At 43.8% G+C, this 24864-nt stretch overlaps 1 protein-coding gene across 9 annotated transcripts in view; it reads left to right on the forward strand.

The window, feature by feature from the left end:
• DAAM2 (dishevelled associated activator of morphogenesis 2) overlaps positions 1 to 24864 on the forward strand; it is a 240039-nt gene that overhangs the window by 162507 nt on the left and 52668 nt on the right. For all 9 annotated transcript variants that reach the window (XM_037895546.2, XM_037895551.2, XM_037895548.2 and 6 more), the window contains 8 exons: positions 11678 to 11788; positions 12539 to 12642; positions 15145 to 15211; positions 16029 to 16146; positions 17982 to 18120; positions 19597 to 19655; positions 20068 to 20252; positions 21506 to 21823. In XM_037895546.2, the coding sequence (XP_037751474.1) occupies positions 11678 to 11788; positions 12539 to 12642; positions 15145 to 15211; positions 16029 to 16146; positions 17982 to 18120; positions 19597 to 19655; positions 20068 to 20252; positions 21506 to 21823 (1101 nt within the window). The remainder of the gene's footprint in view (positions 1 to 11677; positions 11789 to 12538; positions 12643 to 15144; positions 15212 to 16028; positions 16147 to 17981; positions 18121 to 19596; positions 19656 to 20067; positions 20253 to 21505; positions 21824 to 24864) is intronic.

Consider the following 24864-nt stretch of genomic DNA (forward strand, 5'->3'; position numbering starts at 1 on the left):
GACTTTGGATCAACCAAAGTAGTGTCAACGCCCCACATAGATTATTTGTCATACATGTTCTACAGCCAGTCACTGCTATCCATGCTGATTTAAAGCTACTGTGCTTTACCTTAAAACTGAGTCTTGCTGTATTAATGAAAGAATTTCAGTAATCTCGCACTCTAACCTGGACTGATGTCATCTATTGGGTGCCTGATACCATACTGTTTAAGTGCCAATAGCATAAAGGCCCCAGGAGCTTCTGTAGTGCTTTTAAGGTCAATTCTGTCATAATGCAGAAAGTATGGAGTAAAGGATCTATAATAAAAGCCATTAATAAGCCAACATTTGCCAGTTGTTACCCCACAGTTAGCACAGATATTTCCTGTTCTAAGTATAGAGGTAAAACTCAAAGATAGATCACTGACTTTCTGATTGGTGGGGATTATAAACTGATGCTGTGACCTGCCTCTTCCTAATGAAACAACCATCCTGATGAGGAGAAACCTTGTGAGCTGCTGTGTTAAGCCACAGTTCCTAAACATATTGGCACTGTACTAGTTTACCATTCTTATAGTACAACCCTATATTCCTTCCATGGGTGAAGTTTCCATTGGGTTTTGCGTGGCTACTGTGAGGAGGGTAATATACAATGAGGTCCTAGAATCTTGTTTACATCAGCCATTGCCCCGACCTCCCATTTCAGTTTGTGCATAGTCTAAGCGTCAGTGGATCTTAGGCTGCTCTAAATTTGAGATTGTAAAAGTAGTTCAAGCTCCGTGGAAGTTTGCAGCATGCACAGCTGAGTGGGAGGTGGTCACTGGTCACCAACAGCAGCTCATGTGGTTGTTTCTCATCAAGGTGAGTCCCAGTACAGAGGGTCAGGGAGTCAAGTGGCTTACTGCCCAGGTTACACGACTAGAATTCAGGAGATCTGGGTTCTATTTCCCAGCTTTGACGCTGACCTACTCTCTGACTTTGGCCAAGACGCTTCATCTCTCTCTGCTTCTGTTTCCCCATCCACCCTTTTTCTTGTCTATTTAGATTATAAGCTACTCTATGCATTCACTGTCTCACTGTGTATTTGTAGAGAGCTTAGCACGCTGGGGCCTTGATCTCAGTTGCAGTCTCAGTGTTAACTCAACCATAATGACAATAGGGAGCTGGGGAGACTAAGACTTCAGCCACAAAAGACTAACGTACCAGTAAGAGGTTGGGAATCACTGATCCAAAGGATGGAGTTGGGGAATGGAAGCCAAACCAGAGAGTGTACAATGATTAGTGTACTGTAGTCTGCATGTAAGAAAGAGAGGACAACCTTAAATCTTGCTTGTTTTCTGGTCATTAGCTTAACTGAGGAAGCCTTTCTGAAGCTTGAGGTTGTTTACACTGGAGGCGCTTTGGGGTGACCTCGCGTGTTTGGCAATAATTCACAGCCCCAGCAACTTTCAATCAGATTTTAATTCTTTGTCCCAACTCGACCGAGCTGATCTGTTGAATAAACCCATATGCTGTAGAAATCCCAAGTCAACTCAAGGGACTCCTCTGTGTATATCTTTTTATTTGTCTCAAACTGAGTAAATGACTGGGATGATAAATCATTGCTGGGCCAGTGTATGGTAACACATCTCATCTTGTACAGCTGGGCCTTTGAGAAGTCACATCTAATGATTCACAGAAGCTCTTGTGAGCCTGGGGGAACTTACTTACTATCTCATCCATGAATGACCGGAATGCACAAATAATTGCCTTTGTCAAATGTTTTTGCATTCGCGGGCGGGGGGGAAGAAGGGGAAGGAAAGAAAAGTGTTTGCTTCCTCTTTTTAAAAAAGAAAAAAAAAACCCATGTGATTAGCAGCAGGGATATGCTCCTGCTTACTAATTTTGTAAAGCCTGTGTCCAGAAACTGGAATGGCATTTTCCACGGAGTTCTCTCCAACAGGTTGAACCCAAGCAGTTCTCATCTTAACTCTGAAGAAGTCTACAAATACCTACCACTGCCACCCTCCACCTATCTACGTCTCTCAGTGGATCAGTGGCAAGCATCCCAAGTGAACATGGTCCATGCTCAGTGAAAGGCAAGGAAGGAAGCGATGCCACACTTTAAGGTTCTCAGTTAAGAATGCCTGTGACATAAAGCTTCATATTTCATCTGTCAAGTGTGAAGCACTGTTACGCTCTAGTCCTGGCCTTGGCTCAGAGTGGTCTTGTAGTTCCTTGACAACCAGGCCAAGGAAGAGGGATATGCATGTCTCTGCTCTACTGGGAGATCTGGAGCTTTCGCTAAGGGGGTGAGGTGGCTGAGCCCAAGGAGGCACTAGAAAAGCCAGCTTGTGCCTTTACTGTATGTGCCTGGGAGATAATAGAGGACTGAGTCTGGATTTAATACAATAAAGCAACGACAATGCCCTTTTTGAGGAGCTCTTCACTCTGGGTCTTGGATCTGCAGCTTTATAACCAAGGCTTTGCAAATACTTCACAGCTCCTTTGGCTTCCAAGGACAATTTTGGTGGAAAATGTCTCCTATCATCTGAGCATTTAATAGCATCTCTCAGTGCATGAATTCTCTGAAGGGTTTAGAGCTTCCTGCTTTAGGTAGATTCCAACCCATTGCTCTCTAATTCCCTTCTCAGAAATTCTCTCTTAGCCTATAAAACCAACTCAGAATTTCCCCAAACATGGATCTGGCATTAACACAATTAAGCCATTAGAATTCTTCCTGAGTAGTGAAAGCTAATCAAAAGCAAACTCTACACAGGAGGAACAGGAGATGCATGTTCTGAACATGCAGAGTGGAAACAAATTGCTCTGGCTCCATTGTTCATGACAAAAGATGAAACTGTGGATTGGTCTCATGAAAAGGATGCCTGGAATCCCCCAAAGGCTCTGCTCTGTTTTCACATAGATGATGAGACAATAGGCTATTTAAGGGGACAGCAGATGAGCCAAAGAGAAGGAGGATTTCAGCATCTCAGGCTTGGAAGCTAACAGAAATGGGACTATTGGGCCCATAGAAAGTGGGGAAGATTGAGCTTCTCTGGAACCTGGCCTGAGCTCAGTCTTTGATATAGATTCTAAGGCCAGAAAGGACCACTCTGATAATCTTCTAGTCTAACCTCCTGCATAACACAGGCCATAGAACTTCCCTGAAGTAATTCCTGTTTGAACTAGAGCACATCTTTTAGAAAACCTCTCACTGGTGTGTCTTACAGAGTAACTTAAAGATGAAAAAGATCTAAAACTCTGGCATTCTCATTAGATTTTGTTTTGCTTTAGAATGGAATTTTCTGCTGGTGAAAGGTGCTGGGTTGACAGCGCTAGGTGGGAACAGAGGGAAAGTTGCAATACACACAGCAGCTGTGCAAGCCTTTACTCACTGCCTTGCTACTGTGCTTCAGCCCTCACCTCCTGGGACTAGCTACTGAAAGGATGAGAGAGGAGTTCAGTCTTCATGGGCTATTTATTTTGTAGGATTCTCTGCTGAAACTGCCAAGAGGGTTGCCACTTGTGATGGCATGTTGAGTCATATGGAAACCTGGGATTGGATTGAGACCTGACAATTCATTTCACACAAGGCATCAGATGGTTCTCACCTTTTGGCCAGTACTGACTCAAGTTAGATGGAGACCAGTGACGTAGAGGTGAAAAGCTCCATGTGCCTTTCCCACTCCCCTGAGCCATTTAGTCCCTCCCTCTTTGACTTTTCGTGGCTTCCTTGTAAGAACAAACAACACTCATCACTAATAATGAAGACCATGAACTATAGTCAGTGACTCTGAGAGTGGCCTTTCCCTCCCACTCCAGAACATGTGCTTTCCCCCAGTCACCATCCTGATAGCAGTGATACATAATTCCCTGTTTCCCCTTGCCCCTTTTGTTGCTGCCTGATCCCTCCTCTTGTTGAAATCCTTGTGCTCCATCTCAGCTGCTCACTGGTTTTGGATTTAGCATTTTTCCCAATAGCACCAACAATGAATGTCAGAGCTTTTCTTTCTCTCTCTCCCCCCTTGGATCTTCTTTGGCAACCTCTCTCAATAGCAGATGATGCAAGGAGTCAGTGAGTAAATGTGAGACAGCTGTTGCTGGAACCATTTTCTCCCAGAGAACTGTGAGAGTTTTATTTTCCCTTCTCCCTGTTTCTTTTCTTGTCTTGGTGGAATTCCTAAATGGTTTTTCTCCTTCTCCCTCCCCCCACTTCCTCACAAGAATGAGGAAGTGAGGGTCAGCTTTATTTATTGGCAGCTGTCTAAAACTTAAGCCTCTGCATAACTCACTACTGACAGCTTCAGATTGGAGCACTGATTATTTCCCACTTGCATGTGCCTAAGTGACATGGATTAGTGTGTGGAAATCACACATTTAACTCTGAACCAAAGAACATTGTATTCTCCTTGTTACAGGTTGCTGCTCAGTCTTAAGTCATCTCTGGTCTTCCAGGCATGACTTACTACCCGGAATGCCTAGTATAGTACAACACAGACTCCAACAAATGAAGTAGCAGGGAGATTACAAAGGGAAAGTTGCTACTTTGGGCCAATTTCTTACTTTAGGTTACGTTGCTGTAACCAAAGTACTTTGGTTATGTTGCTATACTCTTTTTTGACTTGAATAGACTTGATCCTGTTTTATACCAGTGGAACTAAGATCAGAATCCAAACCATTGTCTGGACCCAACCGTTGTAACGCCATTGAAATCAGTGTAGGTGCACCAGTTTACACAAAATGAGGATCTGGCTCCACCACTATAAATTCTACTGAAATTCATTTGTGTAGATGGATTATTTTATGGGACCTTGTAGAAAATATAGATAATTCTTTTGCTAAATCTAGGGGTTAGTGTGCTAAATTGGAAAAGTTCACACTTGGGTCCTACTGGAAACTACAGTCTGAATTACTGCCTCTTCATAACCAAGCCATCATTCCATCTACAATGGGTCTGACTCTGACCTCACACTGGTACTAATCTGGTATAACACTCATTGACTTCAGTGGAGTAATTCCTGATTTGATTTTTGGAACAAATTGATCCTGGTGACTTCAGTTTAATTTATCAGATGGTATTCCCTAAGAGTTTTTTTGAAAGAACTCAAATATGAAATTGAAGAACTACTAACTGTGGTATGTAACCTATCACTTAAATCATCTTCTGTACCAGATAACTGGAGGATAGTTAATGTGATACCAATTTTTAAAAAAGGCTCCAGATGCAATCTTGCTAGTAAGCCTAACTTCAGTGCCAGTTTCAAGCATTTTGCCTATCAGACACATGGATGAACACTATTTATTTGTTGATGAAGGAGTCAACACAGGTTTTGTAAAGGGAAATTATGCCTCTTCAATCTATTTGAATTCTCTGAGGGGTCAAAAACTGTGTGGACAAGAGTGATCGAGTGGATATAGTGTACTTGGCCTTTCAGAAAGCCTTTGACAAGGTCCCTCACCAAGGGCTCTTAAGCAAACTAAGCAGTCATGGAATAAGAGGGAAGGTCCTCTCATGGATTGGTAACTGGTTAAAAGATAGGAAACAGAGGGTAGGAATAAATGGTCAATTTTCACAATGAAGAGAGGTAAATAGTGCTATCCCCCAGGGATCTGTGTGGGGGCCCGTATTTTTCAACATATTCATAAATTATCTGGAAAAAGGGGTAAACAGTAAGGTGCTAAAGTTTGCAGATGATACAAAATTATTCAAGATAGTTGAGTCCAAAGCCGACTGCAAAAAGTTACCAAGGAATGTCACAAAATTTGGTGACTGGGCAACAAAATGGCAGATGAAATTCAATGCTGATAAATGCAAAGTAATGCACATTGGAAAACATAATCCCAACTGTACTTACAAATTGATCGTGTCTAAATTAGCTGTTACCAGTCAAGCAAGAGATCTTGGAGTCATTGTGGATAGTTCTCTGAAAGCATCTGTTCAGTGTATAGTGGCAGTCAAAAAAGCTAACCATGTTAGGAACTATGAGGAAGGGCATAGATAAGACAGTAACTATCATAATGCTACTATATAAATCCATGGTATGCCCAGATCTTGCCTATTGCATGCAGTTCTGATTGCCCATTTAAAAAAAGATCTATAGAAATGGAATAGACACAGAGAAAGGCAATGCAAATATTTAGGGGTATGCAACAGCTTCCATATGAGGAGAGATTAAAAAGAGTGGGACTAGTCAACTTGGAAAAGAGACAACTAATGCAGGATATAATAGAGGTCTTTAAAATCATGAACGGTGTGGAGAAAGTGAATAAGAAAGTGTTTTTGGTTTTTAGCCATTTACATAACACAAGAGTCAGCTAATGAAATTAATAGGCAGCAGCTTTAAAACAAACAAAAGGAAGTATTTCTTCACACAATTCACAATCAAGCTGTGGAACTTGTTGCCAGAGGATGTTGTGAAGGCCAAAAGTATAACTGGATTCAGAGAAGTCCATCAATGACTATTAGCCAAGATGGTTAGGAATGCAACCCCATGCTCTTAGTGTCCCCATGCCCCTGATTGTCAGATGCTGGGACTGGATGACAGAGAATGGCTCACTGGATGATTACCTGTTCTGTTTATTCCCTTGGAAGCATCTGGCATTGGCCACTGTTGGACGACAGGATACTGGGCTAGGTGAATCACTGGTCTGACCCAGTATGGCCATTCTGATATTTTTACACTAGTCTTAGAGGAGAATCAGCCAGCATATCTCCAGACTTCACCCTTCTGATGCTCTCCACTGCTAAGACTTCAGTCTTGACTCCAGTCATCTTATTTCACTATTGCAACCTCCTCCCTTCCAGCTTCCCCCATCTTCCAACCCTGCAGCTTGACCAGAATGCCACTGTCAAGATCATCTACCTCTTGCCAGATGCATCACTGGTTTTCTCACTCCTTTTACTGCTAATAGTTAGTTTCTCCTTTTCAATTTTTTACCAGCCTTTATCTCTTGTTTCCTTCAGTATACCCTTCCCAGTTCCTCATGTTTGCCCCAGCTTTTTTCCTGAGCTGAGCTGTCCGATGTGCCCATTCTGTACCTTCTTTCATGCTTTCCTTTATGCCTGAACCATTTTTATTAAGATATGACAAGCTCCCTCTTTTCCTCTTTTATAATGCTCCTGAAACACAACCAGCATTGGGAAGTACTCCACCTCTAATGTCCACACTCTGCGGGACTGGGTCTCTTCCAGTTTGTGAGATGCTGCAGCTTCTTGTGCCAGTTAGGTGGAGGTTTTCAAAACCACCTAGGCGATCTGGACACCCAATACCCATTAAAATTAATCAAACCATCTAGGTGACTTTGAAAATCTCGGGCTTAGTCTGCAGGTTCCTCCAGGGAGAGTTTATTAGCTTCATCTGGGTCACTGGCATGGGCAGAGCACCACCAGTGCTATATATGAGAACCAACTGATTTATCTGAGTAGAGCAGACATGAATAAATGCAGTGCACACCTAAGGGGACAGAGGTCATACTAAAATATCATACGAATAGTAATAAATATAAATGCATCTATTTAACACTCGGGTTTGGGCTGTGGAATCCCTATCTAGTTTCTTAGTTTGCTCCTCTTTGCACCTTTGCCCATAGTGTACGGTGGCAAATGTTTTGTCTCCTCCCTGTTCCCGGCTGAACATGTCTCTGCTCCAGCCAGTTCCTCTTTAGAACATGCTTCTTCCACCACCCCACAAACTTGTTCCATAAAAGAAGAAGAAAAAGAAAATGTGGAAAATAAAGCAACAAACACTCTGAACAAAAATCAAGAATTAACCAGACAAATTTTAAACTTCACCGCTTGGTTTCTTTCCTTTCTCCTGCATTCAGTTCCACTAGCGGATGCTATTTCTATTTGGTCTCTGACTCATTGTGTGACCATGGGTGAGTCACTTAACCCCTCAATGCCTCAGTTTCCCCCTCTATAAGATAGAGATAATGGCACTGACTTATCATTCACAGATCTCAAAAGGTAAGTGCTGTGCATACTGAAAGTACTCATTTATACATTGCCTTATTTATATCTGATTCTCTTTGAGGCAAGGATCCTATTATTGTTCTATAACTCTTCCATAATGTGCCCAGTGCACTGTTGGCACTAATAATTATGGTTGCCATCTTCCAAGGTTTTTCTAGTGGGACAAACTCATTGTGTCAGGGCATTGTAACATTTGTGCATCTTAACAACACGCTCATGCTTTGATTCAGTCTTATTTTGCAAAGTGGTGATGCCACTCTGGCCTGGGAAGATATTTTAGGACACACTAATGTCCTTCATGTCTGGCTTTACATCTGACAGACCTGTCAAAATGCTAAGAGTCACCCTGCTTTCAGTTCTGAGTGAATCCCATTGTCAGATATAGGCCAGTGCTTCTCTCTTTACTAAAGCGACTGTTGGTGATTCCAGGCCACCTGGACTTATGCTCTCAAGCCAGAATACACTAAGCTACGCTCCAGGACTTTCACTGTGGGGTAATGGAGTCTATATAGGACATTATTACTCAGCAATCTAGTACTCTGTAGATTTGCACCCTGCCTGGCTGAGCAGTAACTCACAATGCAGAGAAGCCCTTAGATTTACTGTGACCTGGGAGATGTTGTGTTAACAAGTGTCTCCCTGGGTGATGAGAGCTGTTGTGCAGTCACTGTCTAGAATCACAAGAGTAGAAGCAGTATCTGGTTTTCATGTTTAGTATCACTAGCAGCATTGAGGTGAAGGAATATAGGCAGCTCAGTCTTCTTCCTAAATTTAGCCTTTTCAACTGGCTTTCCTTCCAGAGCCCTATTGCCTGGCTTGTATTAAATACTAGCAGTATGGAACAGGGCCCATAGAAGGAGATTTGAGCAATCTGAGATTACACCGCAAAGGGACTAAAAAGAAGTAAATTAAAAAGTAGAATCCTTTATTCCCATTTGACTTGCTTCCACCCCTCAGAGCTCATCCAAACCGCTTTGAGGTTTGCTGCTTACTAAAAGAACCTTATTGGATGTCAGAGATGAGGAATAATAAGATTAAGCAAGGAAAGTTTTTTTTGCTTAAATAGTAAGAAAAACTTTTATAACCATAAAATCAATTAGTACACAGAGATGTGGTGAAATCTTCACAGGAAATGTTCAAGTCAAGACTTGAGCATCAGCCACTCCAGAAGGGTTAGGGATATTGGAGAACTGCCACGCCATGTGGGGTAGAGACTATGACCCTTTAAGGACTTCATGACTTTATAGTGCTCCCTTCTAGATCAAAGTGATGGCAGAGGATACAATGCTGCTTACCTCACTCAGCATTTTTGTTTCTGTTACCCTACAGTCTCCTCTGCCCTGCCCTGTCCTGACTACTTTTCATATCCTATTCCCAGCTCCATTGCAGGAAAGGGACCGAGAACTTCAGCAGATGTCCTTCGAGCTGGATGGCTAGTGGGTCTGGATGTATAAATGATTCTTTATAAATCTTAACATTGTCTGTCTCTCATACATGTCCTTATCAAACCACAAAAATATATTGTAGTCATGGATGAGCATATATCTGCTCCAGCTCAGTGATGTCTTCTCCAAATAATTGATGTTTCTTGACTTTGAACAAAGGGAATTCTGTCTGAGGTCAGGTTTGTGCAACGTTTGGGGGAAAACCAAACAAAAAACTTACTTTTTGGAGCTGCTGTTTTAATGGCTGGGGAAATCCTGCCCACGTCATTCCAGAGACCTAAGGCTTTGGATTTCAATTTCAAAATCTTGGCACAAAATCTGAAGTAACAGAATTAAATTCTCTCTGCTGTTTCTCCTCTGCTTTTTGGCCAACTCAGGAACTTTGGGTTTTTTGGGTGTGTTTGAAGACTGGTGCCCATTTATGGTGAATAGAGAGCAGGGGTGGGTGTCAGGTCTCCACTTGAACAATGGGAAGACATTGTAGTTGTTGGATGATCAAACGCCTGGAGCAGAGGTGCTTGCAGCTGGCACAGAAGACAAAGCTCAGACTGAGCTGTAGAGAAAATGCTGGCTGTAGAAGGGGCTTAGACATTCAAGCATGTAGTAACCTGGAGGTGTATATGCTACGTTCAGTTACAGAAAAAGATGCCAGAGAGTCCTAGGCTGGATCAGAAAGGTGTATAATAAATAAGAAAAGGGTTTTAGACCATTATACAAGGCATGGATTATGTGACACCTTACCTCCATAGGGATGTACTTTTCTGGAGATGGCCACATTACACCTATTAAACTGATCACAGGCATGAAGGGACTTGGCTAGGAATGAACAGCTTTCAGTAGCCAGGGTCCAAAAGCCACTAAGTAAAAAATGAACTTCCTCACTCAATATCTCTGCTCCGTGTGTGTATTGTAGCCATACCTGCTGAATGCATTACATTAGCATGTTTTAGTCCTATTCTCCCTGTACAGCCAAAATACCTTTAGAAGACTGAGCAGGATTGCATTCTCCCTAGTGCATAAGGAGCACAATTGTCTACTGAATTCTGATTGTGGGGCTTTTGTTTAGTGTTGGTGATGTGAGAGGCAGAAGCTGGACAACTTAGTTATCTTCCATGTGGAATTTGCAGCTTTGACAGAAGAATCATTTTTGGATTTACAAGCGGAGCACACGTGACCTGGAATCAGTGAGAAAAGATACATATAGAATGACACAAGAGTCACTTATGACACTAATCAGTTTTTAAGGGGACCTCTGCAGCGTGAGTTCAAATGGAGTTGAATCTAACGAGGCTGCAGGGGGCATTTGGCACCAAAACACATTAACTGTGTTTTGTTTTAATTCTTCCCTGCCTCATAATAACATCTCTTGGTGCTTCCAAACCCACTGGTGATATCCCAGAATCCATCATTCTGCAACATCGTAAATACCGGATGCTGTGACAGTGATGTGCTCTGGGATATTGCCTGCAAAGCAGGAAGATTTAATAAAGATTAGCTCAAAGATATTTGAGTGCCAAATGCTTCTGTAGCTTGTTTAGTGGGGAACATCAGCATGGAAATCTGGTAATAAATAAACAAACTTCCACTTTAGCTCTGCAGCTCACCTCTAAGCTCTAAAGAGGGGCTCTTCCTGTTGTGTACAAATACATAAAAGAAGCTTATAAAGACTTGAGCAAAAATCTGCCTTATGTCAACTAAACAGAACCCAAGGAACAAGTGGAAACCAAAGCACCTCCAAGGTCTAGGTGCAACGATACGCTTCCAGAGGTGGTTCTCCCCAGAGGGTAGTTAATGTTTGGGATTCTCTATCCCCTGAGGCACTGGCAGAATCCACTGTGCTAGGACTCAAGAAAAGAATGGAAAATTACATGGATGCCACTGGTATAAATGGGCCAAGATGCATTAACCGTGGAGATTCTGTCTTGCACATACAGAGTTAAACTGACTGGAAGATCTGGGCTAGGGAAAGTCCTCTTACTGCTGCCATATAGATCATATTGACCGGGACTTTAATGGGAAAGGGTGGCAGGGATATGCTTTCCTCCAAAGCACTAGGCAGGGATTCTCCATCAGGATCAAGTGGACATTTTGTTAATTACTTTTCATGGAATGCCCCAAATTGTAATGAATGTGGACAGGTAGACATGACCCCTCCTCTGAAGCACTTACACTCTAGCAGAGATGTGACACATCAAAGGCAGTCTGACTATGCCCGCCATCCATTCACAAGGAGCTAATGTGGGAGCTAGAAAGTAATTAATGTTATTAGTCTCCTGTCACCTCACCCCTTGTGTTTCAGACATTGCTGAATGAGCTAGACCGAAGCATGGGGCGCTATCGGGACGAGGTGAATCTCAAAACGGCCATCATGTCCTTTATCAATGCTGTTCTGAACGCTGGCGCAGGCGAGGTGAGTCACCGCCCTGGAAATTCCATGTACAACAGAGCTGTTGCTACTGAATTATTTGCTTTGGAAATGGCTATTAGACCAAGGCGCAAGTCTTTACAGTGTTATTAAGTGGGTTAAGTTCTTGGAAAAGGTGCTCGACTGGTCTTATCAATCCTAACTTAAAACATCGTCCTCACTCTTTGCTTGTAACTCCCCATTGAAGCCCTTCCTGAGCAGAGACACCCCTTCCCCCCCCCCCCCCCACCCACATACACCAGTGTGCATGGTGGTTTTGTGAGGCTCATAGATGAGAACTTGAATGAAGCCTCCAAAATTCTTTTTGCTTGTGACCCAGGCTTGGAAGTGACCTGCTCTTGGATAATAGAGAAAATGCCAGTTGCTTTGCTCTTCCTCTGTCCCTTGCTGAGCAACTTGTAGAGCATTGTTAGGTCTCTGAGGGCTCCCTTCTCAGAAGGATACATGGAGCTGATGGTAGTTATACGAGGACTTTGGTTTTGAAGGGGGAACCGCAGGATACACAGTCACCCGAGAATGACACAGTGACTGAAGGCCCGGTTTGAACTTTCTTTTTCTGATGGAAGGGCAGGATTGTTGAGAGAAATTCTGAGTGAGAACAGGGGACGTGAGCCTATCTGTAAACTTTTAAAAGCAGGAGAGGTGATATTCAAAGTAGGAATTTACCTTTAAGTGAATCTATCCAAAATCTTTTGGAGTCTGATGAGTTGGGTTTTTTTACCCCACTTCTGTAAGGACAATTTGGAATTCCGATTGCACCTGCGATATGAGTTTCTGATGCTGGGAATTCAACCTGTTATTGACAAGCTAAGAGGACATGAAAATGCAACATTAGACAGGTGAGTCGTGCTGTTTGACAATAGATACTCCATTATGGAGCAGTAGTAGCTGTTCCAGAAATAAGGTTTCCAACTGAGTTTCCATTCAAGCTTGCTGTTGGGTCTCTCTAAAAGACACGCATGCACGCACACATGCATGCACGCACACACACACAGCATCCTCAGAATTGGCAGATTGGTTATGGAGGCAACATGAAAATTTTTGGACAAAGAGTTCCGGAACTGTGCTTCTAAGATGTAGATGATCACCAGTAAAAACTGTAAAAACAAGCAGAAAATGCCACCACCCCACAACCCTGATAGGAAAGAGACAAGACCACAGTTCAAGAAATACCTCAAATCAACATCTACACAGGGTTAATGTTCTGGTTCTTGAAGTCATATTTTAAAAGTTAAGGTATTAAAGAGGCGCTCCAGTGTGGTACATCTGCTTTGGTGACTTTAAGTTCTGTAGCTCGCTGCATTGACTGAGGCAGCTTAAATTAAACTCTTCAGAAATCTACAAGCCAAAATAAACTTTTTAGAACTAGGTGATGTGACTGAGATACCTGAGGATCTTGAGGAACCTGTAGAAGTTTATCAGATTATAAAGTGAGGCAATGCAGAACACAAACCTTGGGAGGTATGGCATGTGGTGTTGTGTTATGGAGCAAACTCTCTCCTGTGGTCCACCTATGCATGGAGAGGGAATGCCCCCACTGCTGTGCTACTTCCCACTTCCTCTCCCCCATTACCCTAGTTCAAACCACTCTCTGAGGACAGGGCTGGTCTGGAGGTACCAGGTGGCTTGGAGAGAGGCAGCAGTTTCTGCTGGAATTACATGGATTGGAAGACTGCCAGATCAGGCCCCTAATTTGCAAGATGCAGGCTGTCCCATCAAAACTGGAGATTCCTTCAAACCTCAGTATGGCTGGAATACTGTGAGTGAGATTTCTACCCAAGGATCAAACCATGACATGCCGCAACCTGACACTTTGTATAAATACCTGGTTAAAACCAATTGCCTCTCATGAAGGATAGCAAAGGAGCCTCAAGTCTTTGACTCAGAATATGGAAGTATGATGCTGGAATTCTCCTTTTACACACATACTCCATTGTATTAGTACTACTGGGCCAGATTGTGCTCTTATGCTGGTCAAAAACTGGCCAAATGGCTGAAGTCAACGGTGTTACTCTGGATTGACACCATTGTATGTGAAATGAGAATCTGGCCCACTAGAATAGTGATGATTTGTTATCCAGTAACCAAGGATGTTCAACAGGAAGTCAGTGTTGCTGCTGCGTCTCACAAGTTACAATGGAGCAAGGTTAGACAAAGAGAGCATGGAGCCCTGGGGGCTAGTGCAATTTGAGGACCCCAAGCACTATGACAAAATGTCTTGTGTTTAATGGAATACTTGAAATTCTCTGTGCTACATGTCATATACAGAATGAGATTATTCCAGCAGTCTGGCAAGCAAGCAGGGCACATGGATTTCCCCCTTATGCAGAGAGTGATATGTCAGTGAAGATACAGCATGTCATATGCCTATTGTGACAAAGTTCCTGCTCTACCTTGGTGGGTCTTGCGCTTATTGGCAGATTTGCTCGCCTTGGAGCTTCACAGTAGCCCTCAGCTTGGCTGTTTTTCTGAACCTACAGTCCAGGTCGACTCCTCTTGTGTCTGACCAGGAGTTGGGAGGATTTGGGGGGAACCCGGGCCCGCCCTCTACTCCGGGTTCCAGCCCAGGGCCCTGTGGAATGCAGCTATCTAGAGTGCCTCCTGGAACAGCCGTGCAACCAGCTACAACTCCCTCAGCTATTTCCTCATGGCCTTCTCCCAACACCTTCTTTATCCTCACCATAGGACCTTCCTCCTGGTGTCCGATAATGCTTGTACACCTCAGTCCTCCAACAGTCCGCGTTCTCGCCCCCAGCTCCTCACACGCACACCACAAACTGAAGTGAGTTCCTTTTTAAAACCCAGGTGCCCTGATTAGCCTGCCTTAATTGATTCTAGCAGCTTCTTGATTGGCTGCAGGTGTTCTAATCAGCCTGTCTTGTCTCCAGAAGGTTCCTGATTGTTCTGGAACCTTCCCTGTTACCTTATCCAGGGAAAAGGGACCTACTTAGTCTGGGGCTAATATATCTGCCTTCTATTACTCTCCTATAGCCATCTGGCCTGACCCTGTCACACTATTTTATTTTAATTTTTAAGCTCTAAAAGCAGTAATCACCTTGACATAGAGACTTAAATGGGGGTTATCAACTTGTTGAACCCCAGGCAGTCCACTCTTCCCAGCTTGTCATTAAGCCCCATTAAATACCCTGTCTTCTGAGCATGACAGTGTAAATATTCCAAGGTGTCTGGACAGTCCCATCATTTGGGGGGTTGCCTCATCAAACCTCCATTATCGCAGCCCTCTGTCAGGGAATGGAGTACCTCTTCTCCCCTGCCACAGCTTTGGTCCAGGTGAGAGTTGTACCATGTGAGTTGGTTGGATTTGTTTTCCTCTTTTCTAGGCACTTAGATTTCTTTGAGATGGTGAGAAATGAGGATGATCTGGAACTTGCCAAGCGGTTTGATGTGGTGAGTTGCCTATGTGGGAGCTAGAGTTGCCAGAGGCTGAATAGCTGCTTTGGCTGCTGAATGCAAAAGCCTGCAACTTTCCCAAACAGTCAGCAAGGAACAGCCATGGCTGCTAAAGGGATGATGAATGCTCTTTGCTGTTTCTCATGTACAGAATGGGGATAGTACATGTGAACAATGAAAACATTAAACACTGCCATGACTCCTGCCAAAGGGCTTGGACAAAAGCGTTTTCCTCTCTGCATTGTGCAGAGTTTTCAGGGACGGAAGAGGGCTGGGGTGGTGGGAACTCATTCTCAGTAGTCCTGGGCCTGAACCAAAATTCTGGATCCAAATATGCCCTCGCTTTGAGAGAGTTCAGCTCTGGGCGTAGCTCAGAGCCATCTCCAAGTTTTCCAATAACAAAACCCAGGGTACGTTTCTGAAGGTTGTCACTTGGGAGGTTGTGGAGACAGCGTGGCATTTTAGAGGAGATGGGGGAGGGGGGAGGGCCACAAATGTTGTAGGGAGGGGAAGAGTAGATGGAGCAAGGTCAGAGGTATGTCATCCCACCTTTCCAGCCTCCCAGCCCTTTTGGGAACTGTTCCTTACTGCCACTGCAACCAGGTGTGGCAGTGCAGATCCCAAAGGCCCACCTGACTCCCTATCTGCCAGCCCCCTTCTCACTGAAGCCCCTCTTCTCGGTCATCGCAAAGGGATTCCTGCCTTTTGCAGTCTGCCTATCTCTCTTGTTGAACAGTTTTCACTCCTGGATCCATCTTCCACTCTGTATGTTTCTCTTCCCCTCTCTCTCATGTTATTTCTCTGTCTACTCCAGATTCACATTGATACAAAAAGTGCCTCTCAGATGTTCGAGATGATCAAGAAGAGATTGAAGCACACGGACGCCTATCCCTATTTGCTATCAGTCCTTCAGCATTGCTTGCAGATGCCTTGTGAGTACATCCCTGCTTCTTGGGGCACAGGGGAGTGGGAAGCCTTGATATAAGAAAGGGACAGTAGATCACAGGAGGAAATGCACTTTCTCTCTGATACAGCAAAGGCTTGTTCAGACATTGTGGGTGAAGGAGCTAGGATTTGACACTGACCCCAACCAGTGGATTTTGGAAGGTTGCAAGCTAACAAATGGCATCTTAACTCTCTGCACTTTCAAACAAAATTAAGAAGCTGGGGGCCTCCCAGCTTGTCACAAACCAAGCTTTTCTTGTGGGAGGGGTTAAATTAAAAGTTTCAAAGGAGAGAGATAGAACTCTTGTACTCTGGGTCTGGGAACTCCCAGGCGTGGGTGCCATTTTGAAGTTTATCACAACTCAATAAGGAATTTAAAAAAAATCAAATAAAATCTTTGTTGCCCATTGATGGGAAATCTCCCAATAAGCATGTCTTTGGGCTGCTGTCTCATGGCAATACATCAGGCTCTCAGACCCTAACCAGAAAACCAAATCAGCATTTTCTTTTTGAAGGGTATGATATGAATGGGTTCTTAAAGTTATTTGATTAAATAATCAATTGGTAATTACTGATTGATGCTTTCAAAGGGTAATGGCCAGGAAAGAGCCTTTAGCAAGATCATTATGCAACTGTTTAACCCAGCTCTTTTAGGAAAGAGTCCTGGGGAGTGGTTTTAGTAAATTTCACCCAGGCTTGAGCAGTGAGACTGAGAAGCTTAGCAAAGAAGGTGAGGGTAACCCTCCTGATGTCTTACCAAGAGGCTACATGCAGAGCACTATTGGGCACCTGCTGGATTTAAAAGTACAGTCACCCACCTAGCAGTTGTATGACAGTCAATTCTTTAATGTGGTACAAGACAGCACATATGCTTTGGGGCTCAGGGTGAGCCCAGAGTGTGCTACCAGAGGAGGGCTAAACTTGATAGGAATGTTGTCGGGTTAGAGGCACAGTTCAGCAGTTTTGAAGTATTTAATAAAAACAGCTTTTAAAGGGCCAGACTTTGAAATCCATTGGGCCAATCTGCAGTGCATTTCCTGCTGTTGTGTGTATTCCTATCCAAGATGGATCCTGGCTCCTTCAATGCATACCAGAGGGATCAGGGGTTTTTTTGTTTTGTTTTTTTTAACACATTGGTAACTTTTTTTTTATAGCTTATGTGCACAAAGTTTTATTGAATTGAATTACAGATAACTGAGCATGCAAATTCTGAATATAAATATTTGTAAAATGCCTGGTCACTGTGATATCTAGATACTCCCCTCCCCCCACACAAAAATCCGCCCCCAGCAAGTAGCAAAGTCACAACTCTGACCTATGGAGACACCTCTGTAGGTGCATTTCTGCACCCACTTACCTGATCTGCAGTAGAAATATGCAAAAAGAACAGGAGTACTTGTGGCACCTTAGAGTAACAAATTTATAGTTGGTCTCTAAGGTGCCACAAGTACTCCTGTTCTTTTTGTGGTTACAGACTAACACGGCTGCTACTCTGAAACCTGTCAGTAGAAATATGGAATTTGAATGTGCAAATTAGGTGTATGATTGTGCATGCACTTTTCACACTAGTCTGATTTGATAGGATTTTACACCCTTGTTGCTCAAGTGCAAATGACAATACAAGGCGCAAGATCGTGCAGAACCAGGACCGATGTTCTATAATTTACCTGCAATGCGACATGCCTTCCCCGTCCCCAACCGTTTTGTTAAGATGGGTAAAAAGAAAGCAAGGAACATTGGCCTATTGTCTGTGGAATACAGGGATTCCAAGCACATTCAGATATTAATATCAACCCTTGTACATTGGTGTTTCTCCCCGCAGATAAGCGGAATGGAGGACATTTCCAGCAGTGGCAGCTGTTAGACCGGATACTACAACAAATCGTTCTTCAGGATGAGAGAGGGGATGATCCAGATATAGCTCCACTGGACAACTTCAATGTCAAAAACATCATTAAGATGTAAATTATGTTAATTATTCTTACTTAATTCTGTTATCCAGTACTTTAGGTGTAAATGCCACTTAAACAAAATACCAGGTCCCTACACTGAGGATCTTACATCTAGATTATATTTTATTGTAATCTGTTATAAATTTTCTAGTTAATTGCTTTCCAAACTGTAGCCTAATCTGTTCCTTATTTTCTAGGGTATGTTTTACTTTCCTGTGCTCTTTGAGTTCTGTTAGCCTTAGAGCTGGTAGAAAATCAAGGAAGAAAAGTCATGAAAAGTTAACAAAATTGTTTTTTTCTTTTTTTCAAAGTGTTGATGAAAGTTTCATTGACGTTTTGTGAAATTTGACCAGCTCTACTTAGATCTTCTTCATCCATGGCTTTGGGTTAATTCGGGAAGATTTCAAATAACATAAAATAAATCAGCAGCCAAATAACATAAATAACTTTTTTACCTCTCCATAAAATATCTGCTCCCTCCCTCACCCGCACGTGGTTTTGGCCAGTGGTTCTCTAGTTACTTCATTCTGTGAGCTGCTTCATGTGAGAGAGGTGGTCACATGAGCCATCCCTCCTCCCAACTCTTCTTCCGTGCACCCATTCCTTGTGCTGCACTATACCTTCCAATGCCACACCGTTTGATTGTGCAGCCCACCAGCATGACCTCTGGGGACCACCCACAGCCCATGAGCTGTAGGTGGAAAAACTCTGGTATAGACACTAAAGTGCTTTGCAATACTTTGAGCATAAACTCCTATATAGAACTACATTCTATTCCATTAAAAATTATACAGTGTCTTCTGTGAGCCAGAGCTAATTTCTCATTAGCTGTTTTGAAAAATACGCTGTAGTTGACTTCCTTCTCTCCATCCCAACATGGGACCTCATTGTAGACCTTGTGCCTGGTCTTTTTTCATAGTTGCTCCTTCTGTTGCTTATCTAATCACTCCTTCTCCTGAGTGTTTTCTTTCACTAGTAAGAAATGGCCATGGCAGTCTGAGGTATTGGCATTGTCTGGCAATTAATACATTATCTAAAATGTAGCCAGCCTCTCTCCAAAAAACAAAAACACAACTGCAAAAGTGCAATAAAAAGGCCACCTACAACTCAGAGAAGAGTCAGGATAATTTGTGACCAGCTGTAGTAATAATTTAGCCATGAGGGCTGTGATAAAAGTAAATGTCATGCTGCCAGGACATCCACTTACCACAAAAGGGATCAAGAAGGATTTTCTCTCCCCTGCCCCCCGCCACGTATAGCATTAAACAATAATGAAGGCACATTAAGGGCCAATTATATCATCATCTGTAGCATCAGTATCCTGCTACCCACAGTAGACAATACCTGAACTAGATAGACCACTGATCTGACCCAGCATGGAAATACTACAATTCAGCAAGTTGTCTTTTCCAGTCATTTTTCATTGTGGCCCACAGGGCTTAATGGCTCAGAATAGACCATAAATAATCTGGTTTCATCTTTCAGGCTGGTGAATGAGAACGAAGTGAAACAGTGGAGGGATCAGGCGGAGAAATTCAGAAAAGGTACGTGGTCTCTCTCTGTTTGAAGAACTGAGGGAGATGTCCTGATTTAACCACACAATGTTAGACTGTAGAGATGGAGATGGCCTTTTTGATCCTCCAGCCCATATCCCCATGGGACAATGCTTGTTTGGTCCTAGTAGTATATTTTCCAATGCCTTCTCTAGTCTAGTTTAAATGGTTCAAGTTATGGGGCTTCCACAAGTGATTATTCGACAGCTGAAGAAGCCTCTGTCAAGTAATATATGCTGAAAATCAGTCTACGTATTCCTTGGCCCAGTTTCATCTTGTTGCTCCTGGTTATAACCCCCCACCCCCACCAGTTTGCATTATTTATCTCAATCTAGCTCACATCTCCTTAGAGAGCTTTCATGGGTTTTTCTTAATCAGTCATGCTTCCTCATTCTCTCTGTAGAACACGCAGAGCTGTTGAGCAGACTGGAAAAGAAGGAAAGAGAATGTGAGATAAAGACCCAAGAGAAAGATGAAATGATGAAGACATTGAACAAGATGAAGGACAAGCTGCAGAAAGAATCCTTGGAACTGCGCCAGACCCGGGACCAAATGACAGACCTGGTAGCTCAATTCAATGAGTTCTCGGTATGAGGTTGAGACTTTTCTTCTCATCCCTTAACCCTCAGAAGCGAAAGAATAATGAGCAAAGGCACCATAACGATGAATTGTCTCTTTCCCTCCCCCCCTCCCCATACCAAGGGAGTCTGAGTATATAGCTGCAAAGGTGGAGGCTTAGGATAGGTCTGCGCTGCAATCAGAAGTCTGATTGCAGCATGGATAGACATACCTGTGCTAGCTTTACCCATGCTAGCATGGCTAAAAATAGCAATGAAGACATGGCTTCAGCATAGGTTGTACAAGCACGCTGAGACTCTTGGGTGCGTACTTGCATTGCTAGCCTGTGCTGATGCCCATGCTGCTGCATCTCCACAGCTATTTGTTGCTGTTCTAGCTTAATTAAAACTAGCACCGATATGCCAGCCCATGTTGCAATCACACCTCTGATTGCAGCATAAAGGCTGCATAGGCCTGCATTATGGACCAGGGTATGTGCCCTGGTAAAATATGCAGGGATCAGTGCCCACAGGTCTATAGATCGTCTGTCCCATTCTTTCTTTGTAATTGCCCTCTTCATTTAACCATGCACAAAAAGCCAAGGGGTGTGTGTCCCTTCCCACAATGCGGCAGATGTCCATAATTTGTGTTGAAACCCCGAAATGGAGCATGTTTGCCCCTCACCCCCAGAGATGGCTGGAGAAAGGCAAACGTCACCAGTTACACAGGTGTAGGAAATGGAGGTGACACATACTCCTTGTGATGCCCCTGGAGGGACTGCAGCTGCTTCTGCACTCTGCAGGCCTAACTTTTCCAGCAGCTACCTCCTGCTTGGAACAGCGCCTTTCTCACTCCCAGCATGCCGCAGCCTCCAGGAGCCCAAATGCAGCCCTTAGAAGCGAGTCACCATGGATAGGGGCTTCTCTCCTGTCTTTGTGTTAGTGGGGTTAGTTGGCATGTATTCAGTATTTCAAAAATCATGCATCAGCCCCTCAAAATTCATGAGATCAGAAGAAAAATAGATTTTGCCTTTTCTTTTTTTTACTGGCTCTGTATTTTGAGCATTTTAAGGGTCACATTTTCAAGCTCTTTTCTGTTACCACAGGGGCTAGAAATTTACTCTTTGACTTTCAAATGAAAGTTAAGATTCTCCCTTATCACAAAACTCTGCAATCTGGGGCCTTAAGAAAAACACCAAATATTGTGAGAGAGAATCACATCCGTTGGCAACACGGAGTTATTGTACATTTTAAACATCCTCTGCTTATTCTTTTGTTCTCCAGCAAGGAGGTGGCATTTCCTTCCCACCCCCTCCCCCACCCCCTCCTGGTGGCCCATTAGCTTTGCCCTCCTCTTTGATGATGGAGTGTTTGCCCCCGCTGCCACCCCCACTCCCATTCTCCAGCAGCCCCCCTCCACCTGCTCCGCCACCTCCACCGGGAGGGCCACCTCCCCCACCTGGAGCCCCTCCTTTCTTCAGCCTGGGGATGATGCCCCCTCCCACAACCACCTTCAGCAGCAGCGGGACCAGCCTGCGGAAGAAATCTATCCCACAGCCTTCTCACCCACTGAAATCCTTCAACTGGGCCAAACTGAACGAGGTAAGACACCGCGGCATCCTTAACAGCGGCCCCATCCTTCCTAGTCAGGCATTACCGCAGGTTGGCTGGTGTCAGTGGGGAGACGTTCAGGGTGTCTGAAGTTGATGCCTTAATGTCTCTCTTCAGACCAAGGTCATTGCCCTAAGAGAGGGCATTGTATTCTCTTCCACAAGGTTTCATGACTACCCTGGAACCCTGTGGGTTTGAACCATGTATATTACCAGCAGACCCTAGTGTAGGGCTTCAGCAATGAACCTCATCCCAATGGACTGCATTATCATGACCAAGGCACAGCCTAAACTTTCCTGCATCAGATCCAGGTGTATCTATAACTAGGAGAGCAGCCACAGTGGCTCTTATGACATAAACCAGAACCAGGTGTCCCCTTGGCTAACGCCTAGAGCTTGCCCCTTCCTACAGACTCCCATCAGGGAACAAGAGCATCCCTATTTTGTGACCAGCTAGCATGTTGGGGGCAGAGCATAGGGCAGATGTTGCAGAGTTGACTTCTAAATTAGCCTACATTACTCTGTCAGGGGCAGCCTCTCAGAGGGAACAGTGGCCCGTCACTGTCATCACTCACATCATCATGGCCATACGTGGACCCACCTCTGCCCCTCTCACAGTTAGACTCGCAGCTTATTGCCTTTACTCTCCATCTTAGTAGGAGCATTCCTAAGAGACAGGGCAGTGAGAAACGGAAAAGAATTCAAATTGACTGTTGCACAGCTCACTCCTTTTCTGCCACCCCCTGCAGCCACTCCCACTCCTCTGCTTCTCCCCCTCCTGCTGGATTTTTTTTTCTTCCCTTCTCTTTTGGGTGTTTTTTTTCCACAGATTAAAAAAAGTGTCTGTGTTGAATTTGGATAGCTGCCTAGAAACCCACGTTCTTTTTTAGACTGAAACTCACCCGGGGCCCAACTCAGGCATTCGGAATGAGTGTCTGGGGACCTCTGGAATGCCACAAGAATTCACTCTCACTCCTTTTCTTTAAAATAAAACTAAGTGAAATATTTGCTGCACCGTCTGTGCTTGTCTGTCAGGACCACGTGGGGGTGTGGGAGAGAATGTAAGAGTGGGGATTTATTTTCCTTTTTAGAACATGGGGCTTAATGTGATGAAGAAAAGAAATAACAATACATGTATTTTTTTAAAAGCGAGAGGCACAGGTGTTTCTGTTTAGTGCACAGTAACCATAGGCTTATCCTGCCCTCTGGTTAGGAGTGGAGGCAGCTGTGCTAATAAAATTGAAGGGCTGGGTGGTGAGGTGGGTAAAAGATGCTATTTTGGGGAATGTGGAATGGTTTGGGGAGGTGCAGGGGGCAGGATGTTCCTATGGGAGCATTTGTCAGTGTTCATGTTTCGACTTAGTGAGCTCTCTGTAAATCCCAGAGATTGTGATGCTGTCAGTTGGAGGGTAGCTGAGACAGTTGTTTTCTGTGATGAAACGTGCCCCATAACTTGATGCTCCTCACTACAAGGGAGAAGGGACATGTTTGAGCCATCTCCCTCAGAGCTGGTAGGTTCCCCAAACCGCTACTGGGCACTTCCTCTCTGCTCATTGCTGTGGGGAGTAACTTATGGGTTTTAATCCTACCCTCAGAACCCAGAGTCAAGCCAGACCAAGGCTAGTTTAATGGGATCATCTTTAGTTTTATTTATTTGTTGGCATTTCTATGGTGCTCATCCCTGCAGTCTCTAAGTACCCCACAAATACTAATTTATTAAGCCTCACAACAAACCCACCTTGTAGGAGGTGGTATCTCTATTTTACAAATGGGGAAGCTGGGGCATAGAAATGTTTATTATTATTTGTTTCACAGTAGCACCTAGATTCCCCAGTCAAGATCCAGGGCCCATTATGCTAGCTACTCTACTCCATCTATTGTGCATTATGAGAATACTGGGCTGTTTTCTATCTCTTGTTGTCTAAGCACTTGGCAATAATTATCACATCCCACAATTCTCATGGGCATTCCGGGAAAGGGAATTCACCCAGCTCTCAGCTGGAAGATGTTTGTGCTTTGAGGAAACTGCACCAGCTTACGAACAATGACTCATTAATTCACCCTGAGACACACAACCTCTATTAGCTTTGTTCTGAATTGATGATTGGTGTCAAAGACACTTTGATACCATAGACTGAGCTCCCGTTAATGCCTTCCACACTGCAGCTCATTCCAGTACTATAATACTGTTTGTTGGAAGCTACTGGTTTTAAAAAGGATGGGGAAGAGACACTAAGCATTGCAGTGTGGCCATTGTGAACTCCCAGGAAGATTTCCTTCTTTGCTCCGAGACTGAAAATGGGGGTTCCTTCCCCCACCAGATTTTTCCATCCTGGGTTTTACACAAGGCCTATGGCATGCTGGGACTGGATATTTGCTATTAGTTCAAAATATGGACCAGATCTAAACACCCTGAAAGTTTGGCTCCAGATGTGGATTTGAACTGTCTGTCTCTTATCTCTGTATCTTCATAAGTACTAGTATATTAATTTGAAGTTACCAGAGTAACTGGTTTACTTGCCTACATCTGTTCCTGTTCTCTGCTGGCCAGATACTATCAAATGGACTTGCCCAATTAGGAGTCCTCCAACTTCCAGTAGTGGCTCTACCAAATGAGCTGAAAGGGAGTCTCTCCCTAGTCAAACCCAGCGGGAGCTGTGCTGAGATTGCCTCATCAGGAAGGCTTTTGTTCTGCATATACCACAACATCTCCTGTGTGAAAAGAGCTGTGCAAATAACTTCCCACATAGTGGGGGAAAAAAAATCACATAGCGACCAAAAGAATTGTTCACCTGAGGTTGAATTTTTTCACAAAAACATGAAACTGTTGCTGCTGTGAAAATGACAAATTTCCACTTGTGGTGGATTCGTGACAACACGGTGGATTTCCTTGTGAAAAGTAGTAGTTGCTGATGGAAAATGGCAAAAATATACTTCTCTACAGGTTATTAATATTGATGGAAAAACCAGTACTTTTGCACAGATATTCTCAGGGTAGAATCTTTGAGAGTTCTGCTTTGATGGGGACACTGT

Source organism: Chelonia mydas, chromosome 3, assembly GCF_015237465.2.
Source record: "Chelonia mydas isolate rCheMyd1 chromosome 3, rCheMyd1.pri.v2, whole genome shotgun sequence".
Taxonomy (NCBI): Eukaryota; Metazoa; Chordata; order Testudines; family Cheloniidae; genus Chelonia; species Chelonia mydas.